Source organism: Tursiops truncatus, chromosome 9 (assembly GCF_011762595.2).
Source record: "Tursiops truncatus isolate mTurTru1 chromosome 9, mTurTru1.mat.Y, whole genome shotgun sequence".
Lineage (NCBI taxonomy): Eukaryota > Metazoa > Chordata > Mammalia > Artiodactyla > Delphinidae > Tursiops > Tursiops truncatus.
Window position 1 is genome coordinate 24849041 of NC_047042.1, and position 19862 is coordinate 24868902.

The window sequence follows — 19862 nt, forward strand, 5'->3', positions numbered from 1 at the left end:
ACATTCAGCACAGTTAGTAACTATTCAGCACTATATGTTCATGAAACAGAGTTTACAGCTTGCACTCAAGTTTGTTTTTCTATTAGAAGGTAAAATGGCAGGGTTGCTGGGATATTCCAGTGGATATTCCAGTGGAAGGCAAATCTAGTTCATGTCTAGCATCTTGACAAATGGTCCTGACATGCCTCTCCATGAGGAAGACGGAGGACAGGATATCGTCTGCCTCTTCTAGTTGGGACCTAGTTTCTAAGTTTCCGCCGAAACAACTGGTTCCTGAACCCAAATCATGTGATGTCATAGGCTTTGCCTCCACTCAACAACCCATGGCTCCAAAGCCACTAACTTTGAGAGAGAAATATTATCAAGAATAATATGTGGATTAATAATACCTGGTACTATTATACATGGTTGGTGTTTATGTAAATTGCTACTGGGACGTTTAATAGGGCATTTTAAAAGCCTTAAATACGTTTCTTTGAATCAACTATTATGTCTCTTACATTTGTCTGAACCCTAGTAAAAAGTCAGAAATAACCTAAATGTCCAATAATAGGGGATTTTTAAAATAAGTTACCATCTGGTCATTCTTTTAAAATGATGGTACTGTGTCTCTTATGAAAAGATATTGATATGAAAGAGTAGGTTACAAAGCACTATATTATATAACATGTAAACTCATTAAAAAATATAGAACCACACGATTAAACACATTCAAAAAATGAATTAAAATGCACGAGTTTAATAATTGTTTCCCAGTGAGTGTAATTATGATGTATTTGGTATTTTTTGATTCATATGTTAGGAAAATGAGTTTATTTAGTAGTAAGGAACAAGTAAACTTTTTTTTTTGAAAAATGAAACATAAGCTATATGACTATAACTAGGGGCAGCTCTTACCTTGGGGCTAGTTCTCATTAGTTCACCACCAGAGGCAAACTATATTCTACTCTATCTAGATGTTGATTATTAGAGCCCTACTCCAAGCAAACTGGGAGACTTTCAATAGAAATCCCCACCAGCTAAAAGAGATTTAGAAATGACATTGACTATAAAACTTAAAGTAGTCCATTTGAAATGCATTTGATGATTCATTTCAACAACTTCATTATCACTGCCCATTGAACTCATCATCTTCATTTAGCTTTAACTGTTTTAAAGTATAAATGTATAAAAAATTCAAATGTATAAAAGGGAAAAAAGAGGTTTTGAAATAATCAGACAATATTCATCCTAATAATGGAAAGATCCCTTGCAACTTTTTAACAAACAAAAAAAAGAAACCTTATTTTGTCTTTTTCATCTTTTCATGGCTACCCCAAAATTCTTACCATGGTCTCCTGCGTACATCATAAAGGTCAATCTTGTTTGGAGTTCTACTGTTATCAACCCATGGAGAAGCTTAAAAAAAGAGAGAGAGAAAGTGATTGAGAGACAGCAAGAGAGTGAGAGAGCGAGAGAGAGAATTTAAACTTCAAATAGAGAAGTTAAATCAAACTATTGGGTTGGCCAAAAAGTGCCTTCGGTTTTTAGGTAAAAATAAAACACAGATTTTTCATTTTCACCAAGAACTTTGTTGAAAAACGTATTCACCTTTTTGTTCTACTACTTTCTGCTATTTTTCAGGCAACTTCATAATTTCATTTCCCCAAAATTTTTTATCTTTTTGAGCAAAGAACTGTTCCAGGTGCCTTTTACAGTCTTCCAGGGAATCGAAATTTTTTCCATTAAGAGAATTTTTTAAAGACCGAAATAAATGGAAATCCGAAGGTATGATGTCTGGTGAATACGGCGGATGAATCAGAACTTCCCAGCCAAGCTGTAACAGTTTTTGCCTGGTCATCAGAGAAACATGTGGTCTTGCATTATCCTGATGGAAGATTATGTGTTTTCTGTTGACTGATTTTGGACGCTTTTTGTCGAGTGCTGCTTTCAGTTGGTCTAATTGGGAGCGGTACTTGTTGGAATTAATCGTTTGGTTTTCTGGAAGGAGCTCATAATAGAGGACTCCTTTCCAGTCCTACCATATACACAACATCACCTTCTTTCGATGAAGACTGGCCTTTGGTGTGGTTGGTGGTGGTTCATTTCATTTATCCCATGATCTGTTCCCATTCCACATTATTGTACAGTATCCACTTTTCATTGCCCGTCACAATTTGTTTTCATTACGTTTAAGCAGAGAATCGCATGCGGAAATATGGTCAAGAAGGTTTCTTTGCTTAACTTACGAGGAACCCAGACATCAAAGCGATGAACATAACCAAGCTGGTGCAAATGATTTTCAATGCTTATTTGGATATTTTGAGTATGTCGGCTATCTCCCACGTGTTATAATGTTGATTGTTCTCAATTAATGTCTCGATTTTATCGCTATCAACAACTGGTCTACCTGACCTTGGAGCATCCTCCAGCAAGAAATCTCCAGCACAAAACTTCGCAAACCACTTTCGACACGTTCGATCAGTCACAGCACCTTCTCCATGCACAATTTTTTCTGCATTTCTGTTGCGTTTTTACCTTTCTTGAAATAATGAAGAATATGCCAAAAATGTTGCTTTTTTTTCTTCCATCATCAGTATTAAAATGGCTACACAAAAGTTCACCAATTTTGATAAGTCTTTTTTATATGCACGCTGATATGACAGCTGTCACATACTGTCTAACAAAATTGTTTCAAATAAAGTTAAAGACAACTAAGTGCTACTAGAGCCATCTTACAGAAAAAAACTGAACAGACCTTTTGGCTGACCCAATATTAGATTTTATCTAGGAAAGTAATAATTTTAAAAGTCACAAAGCACCAAGGACACATTCTGCTTATCCACAGTAATGTTAAAATGGGAGATACCATTTTTATGCCCTTAACCTTTTTCTTTTTTAAAATTTAAAACAACATAGCAATACAAAAGAAAGTTGTATAAGTCAATTTCTTTTTCATATTATTTCAGAAATAACTTGTTCACAATTGGGATTTTCTGGGTGACAATGAATATGTTTTACCAGGTGTCCAGAGGTTATACATTTTCTTTCTTCTCTACTAACAGAAAAATTTACCTTAAAAGAAAATTTATTTGCCACTAATGAAAACTGTACTTACAATTATTTGATCCTTATATTTTCATTCAATGCTACATTATCTTGGTCTACAAAAAGATTGTTTTTCTTGGATTGTTATCACATAATAGCATAATTTTTTAACCTTATTATTCCCATATTTGATAATGGCCAACCCATTTGAAATTATCATTTAAAAGTTACATTATAATTAACATAACTGCACAAAAACTTTTCCTGATATTTATTTGAATGATCTGAAGTAATTCAAGTACAGATTCAAGAACCTTCTGTTAGGAGACTTCCCTGGTGGCACAGTGGTTAAGAATCTGCCTTCCAATGCAGGGGATGTGGGTTCGATCCCTGGTCAGGGAACTAGATCCCCCTTGCATGCCCCAATTAAGAGTTTGCATGCCACAACTAAGGAGCCCACTAGCCACAACTAAGAAGCACACGTGCCGCAACTAAGAAGCCCGCCGGCCACAGCTAAGGGGCAGACATGCCACAACTAAGGAGCACAGCCCACAAGCCGCGACTAAGGAGCCCAGCAGCTGCAATAAGGAGCACATGTGCCACAACTACAGTAGCCCATGAGCCACAACTAAGGAGCCTGCTTGCCGCAACTAAGACCTGGCACAACCAAAATAAATTTTAAAAATTAATAATAAACTTAAAAACAAAAGAATCTTCTGTTCGTTTCAGAGCCTTTATCATTTTGCAGTAAACAGAAAAATAGTACATCTAACTGTATTGCTTTTTAAATGCAATTAATTTACACTATTCTAATTAAATCTAAAATACTTTTGTAAAATACTTTACAAAGCTTTACACACACACACACACACACACACATACACACACACACACACACATACACACACACACACGCACCCCTTAGACCCAATGGAGAACAATAAATGCTGATGAATTGGATGATAATTTTATGCTGAAGTCCTCCTCTCCTTGAACACTTTTAAACATATGACTCTTTGGAAAATTCCTAATAATAATTCATATGACTTATGCCCTTCAATCTATTTTGCCATTTTATTTATTGAGAAATGATGAAAATTACATAGAACTTTTCTGAGAATCACGTTTATTAGCCAACTAAGATAATTCGGCCATTTAGGATATGTCAAAAACATATACTACTGAGCCTCTCCTTGACTGTGAATTTTCTTTCTTATTAGCAGCTATATTATAAAACAATTTATTCATTTTAAATGACTAATCACATTTATAAGAAACAGTTAAGTTTAAATATAGCACTCCCCCAACAACCATTTACTGATACAGTCAATGCAACTGAAATGGTAAATTTACTTTAATTCTTTCCATTTGCATTTGCAGAAACTGAGAGCCAGTGAGATAAAATGACTTTTTTTTTTTTGTGGTAGCACTAGAATTAAGCTACAAGCATGCAGGCAGACATATCAGTTCACTTTCAACTATTATCTAGCTCCTCAAGATAGGGTCTTTGTAATAACTACATATTTAAATAACTTTTATTCTTCTTTTAGTATACTGTTATGCTGATTGTACATTTATTGCCTCAGCTCCGAATTCACCCATTTATCTTGTTCTATGAAAATATCTCTGGGTCCTTCAAATATTTTTCTTTTACCCACAAGCACAATCTTAAGCTTTGTCCGCAGATGAAGAAAGAAATATGCTGAATGAGAAAGTGGTTTTTGATTCCTGGTCTGGTTTGTTTGCTCAAACGCTCTGGCAGCAAATGTAGCTTTCCTGGTGTTTGGCTCCTGCAGTGCTTGAGTATTCTCCAGAGCTCGTGGGTAGCTTCTCCAGACCAAGGCTTCTGGAGAGCTCTCTGGTTCTCCAGCAGTACCCCTGGGTATTTTTGTAGTGGAGAGCCTCTGATGAGACACCAGGAACCTTTTAGAGGGTGAACTTCCAGCAAGTCCTACCAGTGTGACACTGTAGTACCTTCTCTGACATTTGGCGGATCACGACCATGTCCTCTGTAAAAAGATCTGCATCTCAATCCAGGGGCACTGGGGGACCAAAGTCTCTTCCTTGGGCTATTTCTGCCCTATGGGTAGTAGTTATTATATTAAATTATGTAATATTTCACCTGCTAGTCCAATATTATTTAGAGTTCTCTATATTTCTAGCCAATCCCTCCTTAATCCCTGCTGTAGTTAATAATTCTTTATTAAAAAATTAACTTTTAGGACTTCCCTGGTGGCGTAGTGGTTAAGAATCCACCTGCCAATGCAGGGGACATGGGTTCGATCCCTGGTCCGGTAAGATTCCACATGCCATGGAGCAACTAAGCCCGTGAGCCACAACTACTGAGCCCGTGAGCCATAACTAGTGAAGCCCACACGCCTAGAGCCCGTGCTCCGCAACAAGAGAAGCCACCGCAGTGAGAAGCCTACGCATCACAACGAAGAGTAGCTCCCGCTTGCCGCAATGAGAGAAAGCCTGCGCACAGAAACGAAGACCCAACACAGCCAAAAATAAATAATTTAATTAAAAAAAAATAAAATTATCCTTAAAAAAAAATTAACTTTTCCTGTTCAAGACATTGTGTTCTCTCTCTCCTGACTGGACTCAGTTGAGTTTTGATGAGTTGAGAAGTGAGATTAATCACCACCGCCAATATAATAGTTGCCATCATGAGTTGAAAGTGGTCAAAAAACTGGAATTTGAAAGTCACGCTTAAATTAGATTTCTGAATTTTTTGCAGAGCACATTCACCTAGGATCTGTTTTCAGTATAACTGCTAATTGAAATGAACTGTGATATATATTACTATGTTCTATAAAATTTATTTCTTTAAAGACAGAAAAAAGGGCTATAATTTACAGTAGGAGCCAGACCATTACATTTTAACATGTTCTATAATCTTAGATGGTTTCTATTTAAAAATATTAATAATGTTCCCTTAGAAGTCTGCTGAGACATTTACTGTTAGGAAATATCCCTCGGTTACATTAAATTATTTATATTATTTTAAAATTAAATAATGTAGTTTCTTCTGTGATATTACTAATTAGTTTGTTGTAAAATCCCACTGTGGTACTTACATGGTACATTATATATATAGGCTCAGAAATATGGAAGGTCAAATAGTAAAAACAGATAATAACCATACACTGCAATTCCCTGAAATAATCAGTTTCATAATGAGGTACAATAAAGGCTCCATGGAAGGAAATCGGAGCTTCTACAAGTCCCTGTAAAAAGTGAAATGTCACTCATTTTAAATGTCCCTTTTGCTTTCCAGTAAGATTTTGGAATGACAGGAGAAAGGAGTGGAAATGACAGCCTACAATGTGGGCATCTCATTTCTGAATGCCATCATTAATGGTGATAATGATCATTTATGCTTTTTTTTCCTGACAAAAAATGAACCGTGGGTGTATCTGACTAAATCTATCTGATGACATTTCTACTTCACATGACATTTAGGGTGTGCTATGTCAGTATCAAACCACTGAGTTAAAAAAGGTGTTTACCTGTACGTTAACTTAGGATACTGAAATATTCTTGAGAAAGTATGCAGATTGTAGAGACATTTTCTAGTTAATATGGTCTAAAAAGAATAGAGTATCAATTTTTTAAATTTCTGCTAGGAGACAATAAAGTACAAAATGATGAATTGAGGGCTGATTCCCTTGGTAGAAACACTATTTCAAATGACATCTAATTGCATTTCCAATTAACTTAAAATGCATTTTCTAATTCTAAAAGACTTCAATTTTTAGTCTCATGGAAAGACAAAAAAAGTAAATTTCACATACTCAAAAATGCCTATAAAAACCAACCCTGTTTCTACTGCCTGGATCTAATTTATGTTATGTGAATCATTTGTTTTAGGCTTGTCTCAATCATCTCCTATGAAGTATTAGGCATGGTTCTGAATTGCTAGCCAAGATAATGAATTTGGACTGTTCTTCTAAGGAAAAATTAATTCAATAAATGTGTACTGCACAGCTCACAAAATTTCCTGGAATCTGAGTGTTGCTAAGCAACTACTACCGTCTCAGTATGGATTCTACACAGTCCTTAATTTATTTGCATCATGGCTCCCCCATCAAGGGTCAGGTACATAACAGAGTGAGGGTTATGTACACATGTCAAGGTGTCAGTGCCTCTTGGAAAGCAAACAGCTGTCCTCTTCAGATTTTGAGGCAGCAGATAGGCTCTGCTCCCCAATAAAACTTTTAACCTAGGAAACCCTAAACATAGAAAGAGAATTCTGTATTAGCTATGGTAACACAAAGTGACTTGAGCAATCTCAAATCTTCTGTTTCTGCACAGTAAAGATTATTTCTGTCTCATCGAGCAGATTAAGTTAGATACTACTAGTCACAAGGCATAGATTCTGCTCCAAACAGGTATTCAGAGACCTGTAGCTGGTGCAGCTTTTGCATTCTTCAATGCTTGGTTTCCAAGGTCACCTAGGACAGTGACATGCAGCTGACAGAAGGAGGCAGGAAGTTCCAAGGAGAAGGAACAACCAAGTCCTAGCAACCTCAGATTTGAAGTGACACATATTTCACTTTCACTCATATTCTGCTGGTAAGAACTAGTCACATGATCCTACACAGATGCAAGAGTGGTCCTGGCTAGGCAGTCATGCCCAAAAGCAAAACATTAGGCTAGAACGGGAGGACAGAACTTTCGTAGACAGCCAGCAGCCTCTGCCACAGGTACAGATAGACAACGTAAAGATGAATAATGTCCACTACTATGTTCTGTTCTCAGCAATGTTGTCAAGTAAGCCACCTTTAAGATGAGAAGAGATAAGAAAGGGCTAAATACAGAACCCAGTAAATGTATAGCACGTTGAGCTTAAGAATGACTTCTAGACTAAATCCTAGGGCTGGGGTTGCTTGCACAAGAAACTCGCTAGAAGAAAAAAATTGGAAGCCAACCACGTGTTGTCACTGATATTTGTGTTACCAAAGAAAGCACAAACCTAGTCTGCAGAAATCCTGCAACTGTTGTGAACCCTAAAGCAGTTTTTGAGCTCTAAACCTGCACCAGAAACAGCAAGGTATGAAAGCTGTTTAACCCCAAGCACGCCCCTTCACATGTGCTTGAAAGGGTTACAGACAAGAGAGTTGCAACCACAGAACACTACCGGGAACAGTCAGATGGGCTAACCAAGAAACTTTATGCAGGAGTAGGAGGTCTTTATATTTCCTTGCCTGGAGGATTATGATACATATCATGGACCAGTGATTGCTCTCTTTTTCCCACTCAGTTTTTCCACATGGAAGTTTTTATTGTCATCCAGAAGACAGCACCATTGCCTATTAGATATCTGGTCAGTGATGGGAATAGGGCAGAGAAAGTAACGGGTATTCTGCTGCGTTGTTAGGTAGCCAAATTAGGAAAAGTCATATCCACATGATGGAGAGAATTGCATGTGACCTGGAGATCCTGAATTTTGAGCTGAAGGTACCAACTTGTTGGGACTTTGGAACATTTCCTGTGGAAAGGAAGTGAGTATGTTCTATGTATGGGAAAGTGTGCACAGATACTTACACTCCCAGAGGAACAGACTGTGACAGGCCTTCAAAATACACTTTTGTTTTTCCTTCTGGTAAAAGTAACCCTAAAGTTTTAGTTGGCTGCCCACAAGAAACTGTACTTCTCAGTCTCTTTTGCCAAGGTGGGGTCATGTGATAAAATTTTAGTCAATAGCATGTGAGCACAAGTGACACATGTACAATTTGGGGGTCATGCTGCTTGCCTTCCAGTTTTTTCCCCTTTACTTTTGGCCTCAACTGTGGATATAGTAGTATTGATCCAGTTTTGATCCTACAGATGAGGGCAACAACCTAAGGAATGGCAGATAGATGGAACCCTCAGTCTCTGGAAACCTCATGGACCAGAGTTACCCCAACCAACTGATTTACCTACTAAGTAGGAGTTCCACCTGAGAGAAATATTTATAATCTCTGTTGTGCTAGCTATTGTGTATGGAACTGAATTAATAGCCTGATACAGGTCAGAACTGTACCCAGTGACATAGACCCGAGTCAAGTTTTAAAGCTCGGAGAAAGTGCAAGAGGCAAAAGCTTCATGGAATGCTTGAAATCTATTTCACTATTTTTTCTTATATTGTCTTCTTAGGAGAGGATTATTTTGGCCTTAGGAAACTGCTTATTGCTATATAATATTTGTATTGCTAGAATCTAGGCAGTTGTGATGACTGTCTTATCTTTCATGGATCAATGATGAATTTCAGGGTACACATATGTTTCTGAACAGTAACTGGTCCCCAAACAATAACCATTCCCAGATCAGGTTTTCAAATCCTGAACAACTGAAGCTTTACAGCGTAGAACCACCAGTGGGATCCACAGGCTGAAGGCAGTCATTCCAGCTGGGTAAATGCTAGTAAGAAGAGCCTATTCCCTTGTCCCTTCAAAATTTTCTTCTCTGACTGGAAATAACCTAGTGTAGCACTTAAGAGATAAGTTTTAGAGCTAGTCTACCTAGATTTTCATTGGATAAATTACTTAACCTTTTCCAGTAAAAGGGGGGTAACAGTTTCCACCTCCAAGGGTTATAGTTAAGATTCAATTATTTATACACGTAAACATTTAGAACTAGTGGTGGCACAATAATAAGTACTCCATACGTGGATATTTGAAAACAGCATCACTGAGTGACTGGAACTACTTATCATAGGTTGTAGATTTTTTAAAATAATAGATTACTATAAAATGTGCTTAGATTTTAACTACGTAAATGCATAGTCTTCTGACTAGGGCTTGGAAACTCATACCATTTTCCCATCCTACCCCCTCCCCATGATGCAGGCTGGTGTCACACAGTCAAAAAACTTCCTAGGAATCTAAAAACTGACTTCAAGAGGTTACCCCAGAAACCCCTGGAGAATACTGGCAGAAGGAAGAGGGCAGGATGGGAAAGGTGTATAGGCAGGGACACAGATAATGGTAACTCTGTTTCCTATCTGCATTTTTCCCCTTGTTTCATTTTATTTAGAAACTGATTCTCTGAAGTTCTACTGTGATAACTTGTTTTCAGCTCTGATATGATCCTGACTTGTTTATCTAGCTTAATTCAGCAAATCCCTATTCTTCACTATATGCAAGGCTCTGCCTTAGGTGCTACGGGGCACGCACACACACACATTAGATACAGATATAGATACAGGTATAGATATAGATTTATATACCTCTTTACCTGCAGTTACTTATATTGCCATGTTTTTTAAAAAAGAGCATATGAAAATAAATTCTGAAGGAAGAAAAAATTTGATAGCTGTTGTAATCTAGATAAAAACCAAGTTCTCTGAGAGAACAAAATAAAGAAAGATTGCTTTTAGGAAAGCCTTCACATGTCTGTATTCTATTTTGAATGATGGATAAGATGCATATGACCAGAAATGGGGGTCTGGGATCAAAGCATATAGAGATAGGAAAAAGGGGGGGGGGAGGTTGTAGAAAATAAAATGAAATTGAGAGTTTAAAAAGGGGGAAAAAAGGCAATTTGGGGTACATGGTGAAGGTTTAACTGTACAGTAAGAGACAAAACTCAAAATGTAGGCTGGTTTAGAGTTTTTGGATGGCCTCAAGGCCACAGCAAGTGAGTCAAATGGAATTAAGTGAACAGTTCCAGACTGTTTAATTTTACTGGAGAAGTGATAATCTAAGTTAACTCCAGATAACTTTTTAATAAATTTATTAGATGTTTCTTTGCATTGTGTGTTAATGTCTTTATATTTTTTCTGTCTCATCTACCTGTGAGCTCCTCCAGAGCAAAATTCTCTCCTACTGGTATTTGAATCCTTAGGATATCTCAGTTTCTTCAGAAACAGCAGTTTTGCTTGTTCTTATCAGTTTTCGTCCTTCCAACTCACACTTGACTATATTGACATAATCAGATTCTTTTTAGATTTTAATACTGTTTCTGAACAATGAGACTTGAAGTTCAATGATATTGTTATATTGGCTTGAGAGCACCTTTGGTATCTCCACTGTAATATGTCCAGAACACTTCTCTAATTTATAGAAAAATAAGCATTGGAAACTCACATACAGATACACAGTATTAAAGCCAAGGATAAATGATCATAGTTTTAAAAATTAAAGTACTTATTACAAAGTGATTTTCTGGTAATTCTGTAGATGTCAGATAGACCAGGTAAAACATTTCCATTTAACAAGGGATATTTGTTTGTCAACAGAAGTAACAGATAACAAGGTCAAGTTGTGTGGTTAAGTGAAATATTCCATAAAGTAAATGGTACACAAAGACTTAATCATTTAGATGGTCCATATGTAGTTATTAGCTGTGGCTCAAAAATAAACTTGAACACATTAAGTTCTATGAAGTAAAAGATGAGAAGGATTTACTGGAAAATAATTGCAGATGTGTGCTACATAGAGAAAAATGTGAACTCCAACAGAGAAAAAGCTTTCTGTTTTTGCAAGCAAATAAATCCAGTTAGGTGATGATAATGACACATTTATAAAAACAAACAATGATTCTACAGGAACAAATTTCCTATTTTTATGTCAGTAAATCTTCTTAGATAATGGGGTAAGGATATATTTCTTAGAAATTTTATATTTGGTATATCTGAGAGAAGTACTTAAAAAGTCTGAATTTTTGACAAAAATGTTTTTAATTTTTCTTAATAAAATATACTGAACATAAAATGAATTACATATCAAAGATGGTTCTATGCATCTAAAAATGGACAGCATAAGGTACACAAATTTAGCAATATATCAAAGAAAAAGGAACAGAATGAGATATTTTAGAAGTTACAAAGAGCTAAAGCTTTTAAACTAAACTTATTCACATATTTTATATACAGTGTTATCCCCCATCAAACTAAGAGCACCTTCCATTTTCATATTAGCATCCTACTTAACTGCTCTCACCTATGAAATCATTTCATCAGTTTAAGTGTGACTGGATCCATAGTTGATTGCAAAGTTAGCAACTCTGCAACCCTTACATGAGAAAAATAAGACAGACTCAGGTAAGAGATGAGGTTATGTAAAAGGAAACAAAAATAAGGCTACCTCTGTAAATCAGCATCATGTGAGAATTTCAAAATAATACATTAATTTGTATATATATAAGATGTGTCCCTCAGACAACACAACTTATTGATGGTATAGAAAAGCAAATCATGGAATTCAGAATATAAACCTTGTGCTTGGGTGTAAATAGAATTATTGTGGACTCTCCTGTCAATACATCAAATTTTACTATTCTAAGTCAAACTCATCATTTTAGTCCCCAAATAAAAATATTTCTGATATTTTATTTCAGTAAGCATTCTCATATCCAAATTAAAAATTAGTCATCTTAGGGCTTCCCTGGTGGCGCAGTGGTTGGGGGTCCGCCTGCCGAGGCAGGGGACACGGGTTCGTGCCCTGGTCCGGGAGGATCCCACATGCCGCAGAGCGGCTGGGCCCGTGAGCCATGGCCGTTGAGCCTGCGCGTCCGGAGCCTGTGCTCCGCAACAGGAGAGGCCACAACAGTGAGAGGCCCACGTACCGCAAAAAAAAAAAAAAAAAAAATTAGTCATCTTAACTTATATCCTATGTCTGTCACTAAATTCATGTATTCATTTTTATGTTTTTCTCATTTTATCTTTTTTTATTGAGCTATAATTCAGATATAACATTGTGTAAGTTTAAGGTGTACAATGTGTTGATTTGATACACTTTTATGAGGGCTAAGTCAGACAGAAAGACAAATACTGTAAGACATCACTTATTGGTAGAATCTAAAAAAGCCAAAACTCACAGAAAGAGTAGAGGAACCATGCCAGAGATTTTTTGTCTCCCAATATCTCTTCTCTCCTTCCTCCTTGGTATAGCTTGTGCTTTTCAGCTGTGTACATGGCGCCTTGAAGCTAACTGTGACCATGAGACCACTAAACTCTGGCCAATGTCACGTGAAAGGTTTTGTATGACTTCCAGAAAGTGCCTTAAAAAGGGAGGGAATACCACTCTTAGTCCCTTAAGAAAAAACACAAGCAACAGTGGTGGACACTGCAGCAGACAATTTACTGAGAGGATGACAGAGAAATGATAGGAGTTGTCAACCCCTTATATGTGAAGCTTCCTTATCAATCCTGGTCTCTGTAACTGATATTCTTTGACTTGAGTGAGAAACAAACCTCCATAGTGTTGAAATCACCATTGTTCTGGCTTTTCTTTAACTGGTAGCTAATACTAGTCCTAACTGACACACTGGACTTTAATCATTATTAGCATAAAAAAACCAATAAAGTAATCATTTCAACATAAAGTGTATTTATACAGCAATCAACAAATGTAGTTAAACATATTTATAGTTAAACTTTGTATCCATTCACAAATATCAAAGTAAAAAACAAAAATACAGGTATTTTTTTAAGATAATTGATCAATGAAAGCAGTTCTTTTATAAATGCCCCAAAATGTTGAAGATCCACTGTTATCTTGTTTTCTTCAAATCAACCAGAAATCTATCAAATGCTCCCTTCTTAAATAACCAAAAAAGGATTCTTTGGACTACTTTGTCATCTGCTATTTGCTGTTTAAAACATTTTTAAAGTATTTTCAAAAAGAGGGGCTTCCCTGGTGGCGCAGTGGTTGAGAGTCCGCCTGCCGATGCAGGGGACACGGGTTCATGGCCCGGTCCAGGAAGATCCCACATGCCGCGGAGCGGCTGGGCCTGTGAGCCATGGCCGCTGAGCCCTGCGCGTCCGGAGCCTGTGCTCCGCAATGGGAGAGGCCACAACAGTGAGAGGCCCGCGTACCGCAAAAAAAAAAAAAAAAAAAGAGTTAAGCAGCTCAAGAACAACTGGCTATCCGCATGGCAAAAATATGTCCTTCTATATACTTTGCACACAGGTCCTTTTGCATTTTCTTCTACCAAAATCCTAGCAGATATAAGAACAAGGAAGTGTCTCCCTAAGGAATATTTAAAACTAATTCAACATATGTTAGGTTCCTGTACTGTAAACCCACGTTTTTGAAATGAACAAATGAAGGACGATGAAGAAAGAACAAATGATTAATAAGATATTTTTAAAATGTAATATGAAATTTAGGAAGTTTTTTCTTTTTTTTTTTTAAGTGCAACTAATTATCTAAAAAGAGTAAGCTGCCTACATTGGCATTTTGACAAGCCACTAAGTCCTGATTACAATCCCAATTACTACAGTAATTGGTACAATTTCAAGAGACACTAATAGATGAAATGCGTAGTTTGTATGTACCGTTTCTATGATGCATAAAAATTCACAAAGTTGATAGCTCTTGAAAGCAGTTTTACCAGCATTAAGGTAAATTTATATAAATCAATTAAGGGCTTCTAAAGGAAAGCACTCATAAATTAAACTGATTGTCCAGTCATCACATATTCAATGAAGATGTCACCAGACATGGGTTCCAGCTTTACTCTGCCATGAAACAAGCTGTATAGCTAAGGCAAGCCCCTCTAGTTATCATCCTACAGAACAAAGACTGTGAACTTAGCAAATGCTAAAGGTCTAAATGCGTAAGTAAATAAAGATAGTGTCTGCCCTGGAAATCACATTCTTCAATCATCCCAAATTACTGCTGAAGACATAGGTTCACAGATAGAACATGACTTAGCGGAAGTACACACCTATGCTGATGGCAGCTTTAATACGAATCAAGAACTTCTCTTCCCTCAGTATAATGTTCCTTCTATTATCACACAGCCAGCCTACCTACCTTCTAATTTGGAGAGGAGAAAGAGGGGAAAAAAGAAAAAAGACATACAAGTCATTTTTATAGCTTATTTCCATACATATCAACCAAATTAGAAAACAGACAATTTATTGATATTCAGTCTAAGGACAGATGTTAGAGTACAAATTCCCACTAATTACCAAACTGCTATTCAGAATCACTCTGCAGAGGTGCCTTTATATTATGTCAGCTCTGGAGCCCTCCTTATATGGAAGCAGTAGTTGTCTCCATGCAGTTTAAACAACCTAACAAATGGAAATCATGAGGGTGGCTAACCATCACTGACTTTCTCCTACACATTTTAGCAAATAAGAAACATATTTCATTCCTTTTTCCTCTTAACAATTCTACAATTTAACCATTTTATCCTCGTTTCACAGCTCAAGTCTGTGACTGTTTTCCAAAGCTTACCACCACTTCAATTGATGGCAGCGGGATTTATACCCAGGCTATTGGGTATATACCTGCTTAACCCGCTCACATCACGTAGCCCTGTTCTAAGTAGCATCTTAACACTGACAAAGACTATTTTTTTAGACTCTATTGTGAGTCAGAGAATTCTAATTTCTACAAAACACTTTATTTACAATAATGTGGCAACATCTTTTAAAGGTAGTTTACAGAATTAAAAAAATGACAATTACAAAATTCTACATTTGTATTGGGTTGGCCAAACAGTTTGCTCGGATTTTTCTGTAAGATGATATGGAAAAACCTGAATGAACTTTTTGGCCAACCCAACATTAATATATGAAATAGATTGTTTGATCCTCACAATTCTGTGAGGTAGTGGGGAAGTTGATTTCTCATATTTTCTCACAAACTCAGAGCCTGAGAGATAAAGTTAACCAATTTAGGAAAAAGAAATACAGGACATCCAGTTAAAGTTGAATTTTGATTAAAAAACCACACATTTGAATGTAAATATTTCCCAAGTATCGCATACTTACACTAAAAAATTCTTCTCTATATGAAACTGAATTTTAATTGAGCATCCTTTATTTTTTTATTATTATTATTATTTTTTGCGGTATGTGGGCCTCTCACTGTTGTGGCCTCTCCCGCTGCGGAGCACAGGCCCCGGACGCGCAGGCCCAGCGGCCATGGCTCACGGGCCCAGCCGCTCCGCGGCACGTGGGATCCTCCCGGACCGGGGCACGAACCCGCGTCCCCCGCATCAGCAGGCAGACTCTCAGCCACTGCGCCACCAGGGAAGCCCGGGCATCTGTTATTTTATCTAGCCACCCTACAGAGAGGTGACTTAACCAAGGTCATCATCTAAAACCTACATCTTCTGACCAACTCCACTGTGTCGAGGTACTGCTAGGTATTATTGCTTAGTCATCTGTCTAGAACTCCTTCCACATTTCTGTTTCAGCTTCTGCTCCCTTGTCAATTGATTGCGACCTCAATTACGTTTTTTTTTTTTTTTTTTTTTTTTTTTTTGGCGGTATGCAGGCCTCTCACTGTTGTGGCCTCTCCCGTTGCGGAGCACAGGCTCTCGACGCGCAGGCTCAGCGGCCATGGCTCATGGGCCTAGCCGCTCCGCGGCATGTGGCATCTTCCCGGACCGGGGCACGAACCCGTGTCCCCTGCATCGGCAGGCGGACTCTCAACCACTGCACCACCAGGGAAGCCCTCAATTACGTTTTTTAATTTCTCACATGAAGAGAAATCTGGATTTAGGCAAAATTATTCTAGTTGATACTCACTCTTGTAAAAATGTCTACTGTTTTGCATTTTCCAAAGTACTTTTCCTTCTATTATCTCATTGATCACAACCCTCAGAGGATAAACTGAAGCCTTGGTGTTCCTATTTTTCAGATTTGATGACTAAAGCTCAGAAAGTTTAGGAGACTCACCCAGTTCCTCACAGCTAGTAGGGAGCTTCTAGCCTGAGCCCCAAATCTTGTTATTTGAAAATCCAATTAAGTAACATTTATTCTATTTCCACTCACAATTAAGATAATTAACAATATTTAAAGGCTATTTTCATATTTGCTTTAACAGACAGTAATCAGGGATGAGCTGTTCTACGTTAATTTGGCTGGTATCAAAATGGCAAGGTTAAAATCAGAGAGGAAAGTATGGCTTACCTAGAAATTTTTTAAAAATCACTTCACTGTAAAAAGTCTTTAAACCTGAAAGAAGTGTGAAATGTGCTGAAAACACGTCTTAGCATAAAAAGAAATATAGTGGTCTACCTTTAATTATAATATTGTCTTAGTGTCTTTGCTAAAGAGATTTGGTTCTATTACAGCATTATTACCATAAAGAGCACTCATTCAGCTTTAAAAAAGAGGAAATCCTGCCACATGTGACAACATGAATGAGCCTGGAGAATATTACGCTAAATAAAATAAGCAGACACAGAAGGACAAGTACTACATGATATCACTTTTATGAGGGATCTAAAATAGTCGAACTTATAGAAGCAGAGTAGAATGGTGGTTGCCAGGGGCTAGGGAAAGTGGGAAATAAGGAAGTATCGGTCAAAGGGTACAAAGCTTCGGTTATAAAAAATGAATAAGCCCTAGAGATCTTCTGTATAGCATAGAGCCTGTAAGTAACAATACTGTATTGTGCACTTAAAATTTTGCTAAAAGGGTATGTAGGGCTGCAACCCGCAGGCCTGCAAGCCCTGTACCCTCTCAGCTGCAAGAAGAAAGAGCCTAGAGTCAGTGACAGAGACGTCAATGGTTTAATGGATGGGGGAGCTTATGGGTCTGAAACAAGGTCCTGGAGTGACACCCCATCGTGTACAGCTGCTGGCGGGCAGAACATGGCAGCAGGCTTTGACAGGAGTGGAGGTGGGGAGGGGAGGTGGGGAGGGGAGGTTCCCAGTTACAAGGAGAACTGACACTGACGTCTAGTTGGCTCATCGGTTACCAGGGAAACCAGCAGAGAAGCATGCCCCTCACTGCCCCTTTGGTAATCTATCAGGTGGCGATGTTCTGATCTAAAGCTTAGAACAGTCATAAGTTGGGGCTGGTGGCAAGTAAGTAGGCATTTACTGATTAGGCTGTGTTATTAAGAGGGAAGGTCAGTCAGGTGAGTAGGGTGTAGGTGAAGCAGGGACTAGTTGAGCAGGGGATGGACCGAGGGCAAGAGAACAGCCATCCTGGCTGCTCATCTCCCTGCACAGGTAGGTCTTATGTTAAGTGTTCTTATCACAAAACATATAATAATAAATAAGAGGGTGGGAGGAAACTTATACAGATGGAAGATAGGCTTTATGGCATTGATTGTGGTGGTGGTATCACCAATGTATACTTATCTCCAAACTCATCAAGTTATATACATTAACTATGTACAGCTTTTTGTATGTCAAAAAATAATTTAAAAATAAAATAAAAAGAGCAACTCAGCAACAGACTCACTAAAACTGAAATTTCATTGAGGGTTGTGTTTCATAGCAGTCAAGAGAGCCATTACAGGGGCTCGGAGATCATTTGGTGAGTCAGCTTGTCTGTCAAACACTTGCTGAAAAACAAGACATCACAGAAGAGCCCAGCGTTGCTTCCACAGCTAATGTCCTGGGGGGACCACATGAATTCAGCTAAATTAAACCTTTAAAGATCTTTCCCAAGGTAAAAATGGACAAATGTCAACGTATTAGGAAATATATGATTAGGGTCTAAAAAAAATTAAAGCCATAATCCCTCAATTAGCATTTAAAAGAAAAAACATAAAAGATGATTTATTGGTATGTTTACAAATTGCTATTTCTAAAAAGAGCCATCTTTGAAATGTGCAAAATATGATCTATCTTTCCTTCTGCCTCCTGACCCCAATGTTCTCTCTCCCCTTTCTTATACAATCTTCCCTCCCACTCCCATTCCTATTTCTCTCTCATAATCCTTATGTGTCTTTCTTTTATTCATGGCATCATCAATTTCCCTCTAGTACTGGGCTCTTCGTTTCTCCTCATTATCCTAATTTTCTCTTATTTTTTCTCCTTCCTTCAACTGCATATATATGGAATTTTGTATTGAGGTAATATATTTTAAAAGACTTAAAAGCTACATAATGCAATAAGTTATTGATAAATATAATTATATTCATGTATTATTGTTATTACTTGTGTATTTTTTTTAATTGTACTTATAAATGTCTTATAAGACCTTCTATAGGGACTTCCCTGGTGGTGCAGTGGTTAAGAATCTGCCTGCCAGTGCAGGAAACAGAGGTTTGAGCCTTGGTCCAGGAAGATCCCACATGCCGTGGAGCAACTAAGCCCGTGCGCCACAAATACTGAGCCTGTGCTCTAGAGCCCGCAAGCCACAACTACTGAGCCCGTGTGCTGCAACAACTAAAGCCAAGTGCGTAGAGCCCGTGCTCCGCAACAAGAGAAGCTACTACAATGAGAAGCCCGCTCGCCGCAACTAGAGAAAGCCCGCACACAGCAACAAAGACCCAACACAGCCAAAAATAAAAAAATTTAAAAAATAAAATGAAATTTTAAAAGACCTGCTATAACTTTAAAGTTTATTATATTAGGTTTACTATGTACATGAGTAATAATACTTTTTTCTTTATATTACATACAAAAATTTTCAAATTCCTGCTATATGGTATTTAGCATATTAATAACAAGAGTATTTTAGAAGTGTTGTATTGTACTGAACAATATTTCTGTAAGTAGAAAATTCCACTATTATGATAACCTACGTGGTAATATTTTCTCGACATCAGATATTAACATTAATATTTTTCTAACTCATGATTTTTTCCACATTGAAATACAGAGTAGGCCTTTCGTATTCCATTGGATTTCTGCAGAAAAATAACTGTCAATGATCTTACCATCTGGCACTTGTTGCAAGAAGTTATATATCATTACCTAATTTGAGTGCTGTTTAGTCTGATAATGCCCACATACTTTTATTCACTGCTATTGCCATACAAAGATAGACATTATCTAATTTCTATTTCACCCCCTTTTCACTGTTGTGACCTTTATTGTTAATAACTATTTTTTAAATGTTTAGAAAACTCAAGTCTAAAAAAAAAATTCTCATATATATTGTAGCTGTTTAAAGCCAAATTACCTAGCATGTATCCCATAAC

At 37.4% G+C, this 19862-nt stretch overlaps 1 protein-coding gene across 5 annotated transcripts in view; it reads right to left on the bottom strand.

Annotated features, from left to right (window-relative positions):
• CACNA2D1 (calcium voltage-gated channel auxiliary subunit alpha2delta 1) overlaps nucleotides 1-19862 on the bottom strand; it is a 513328-nt gene that overhangs the window by 126252 nt on the left and 367214 nt on the right. For all 5 annotated transcript variants that reach the window (XM_073809606.1, XM_073809607.1, XM_019940505.3 and 2 more), the window contains one exon: nucleotides 1329-1398. In XM_073809606.1, coding sequence (XP_073665707.1) covers nucleotides 1329-1398 — 70 coding nt within the window. The remainder of the gene's footprint in view (nucleotides 1-1328; nucleotides 1399-19862) is intronic.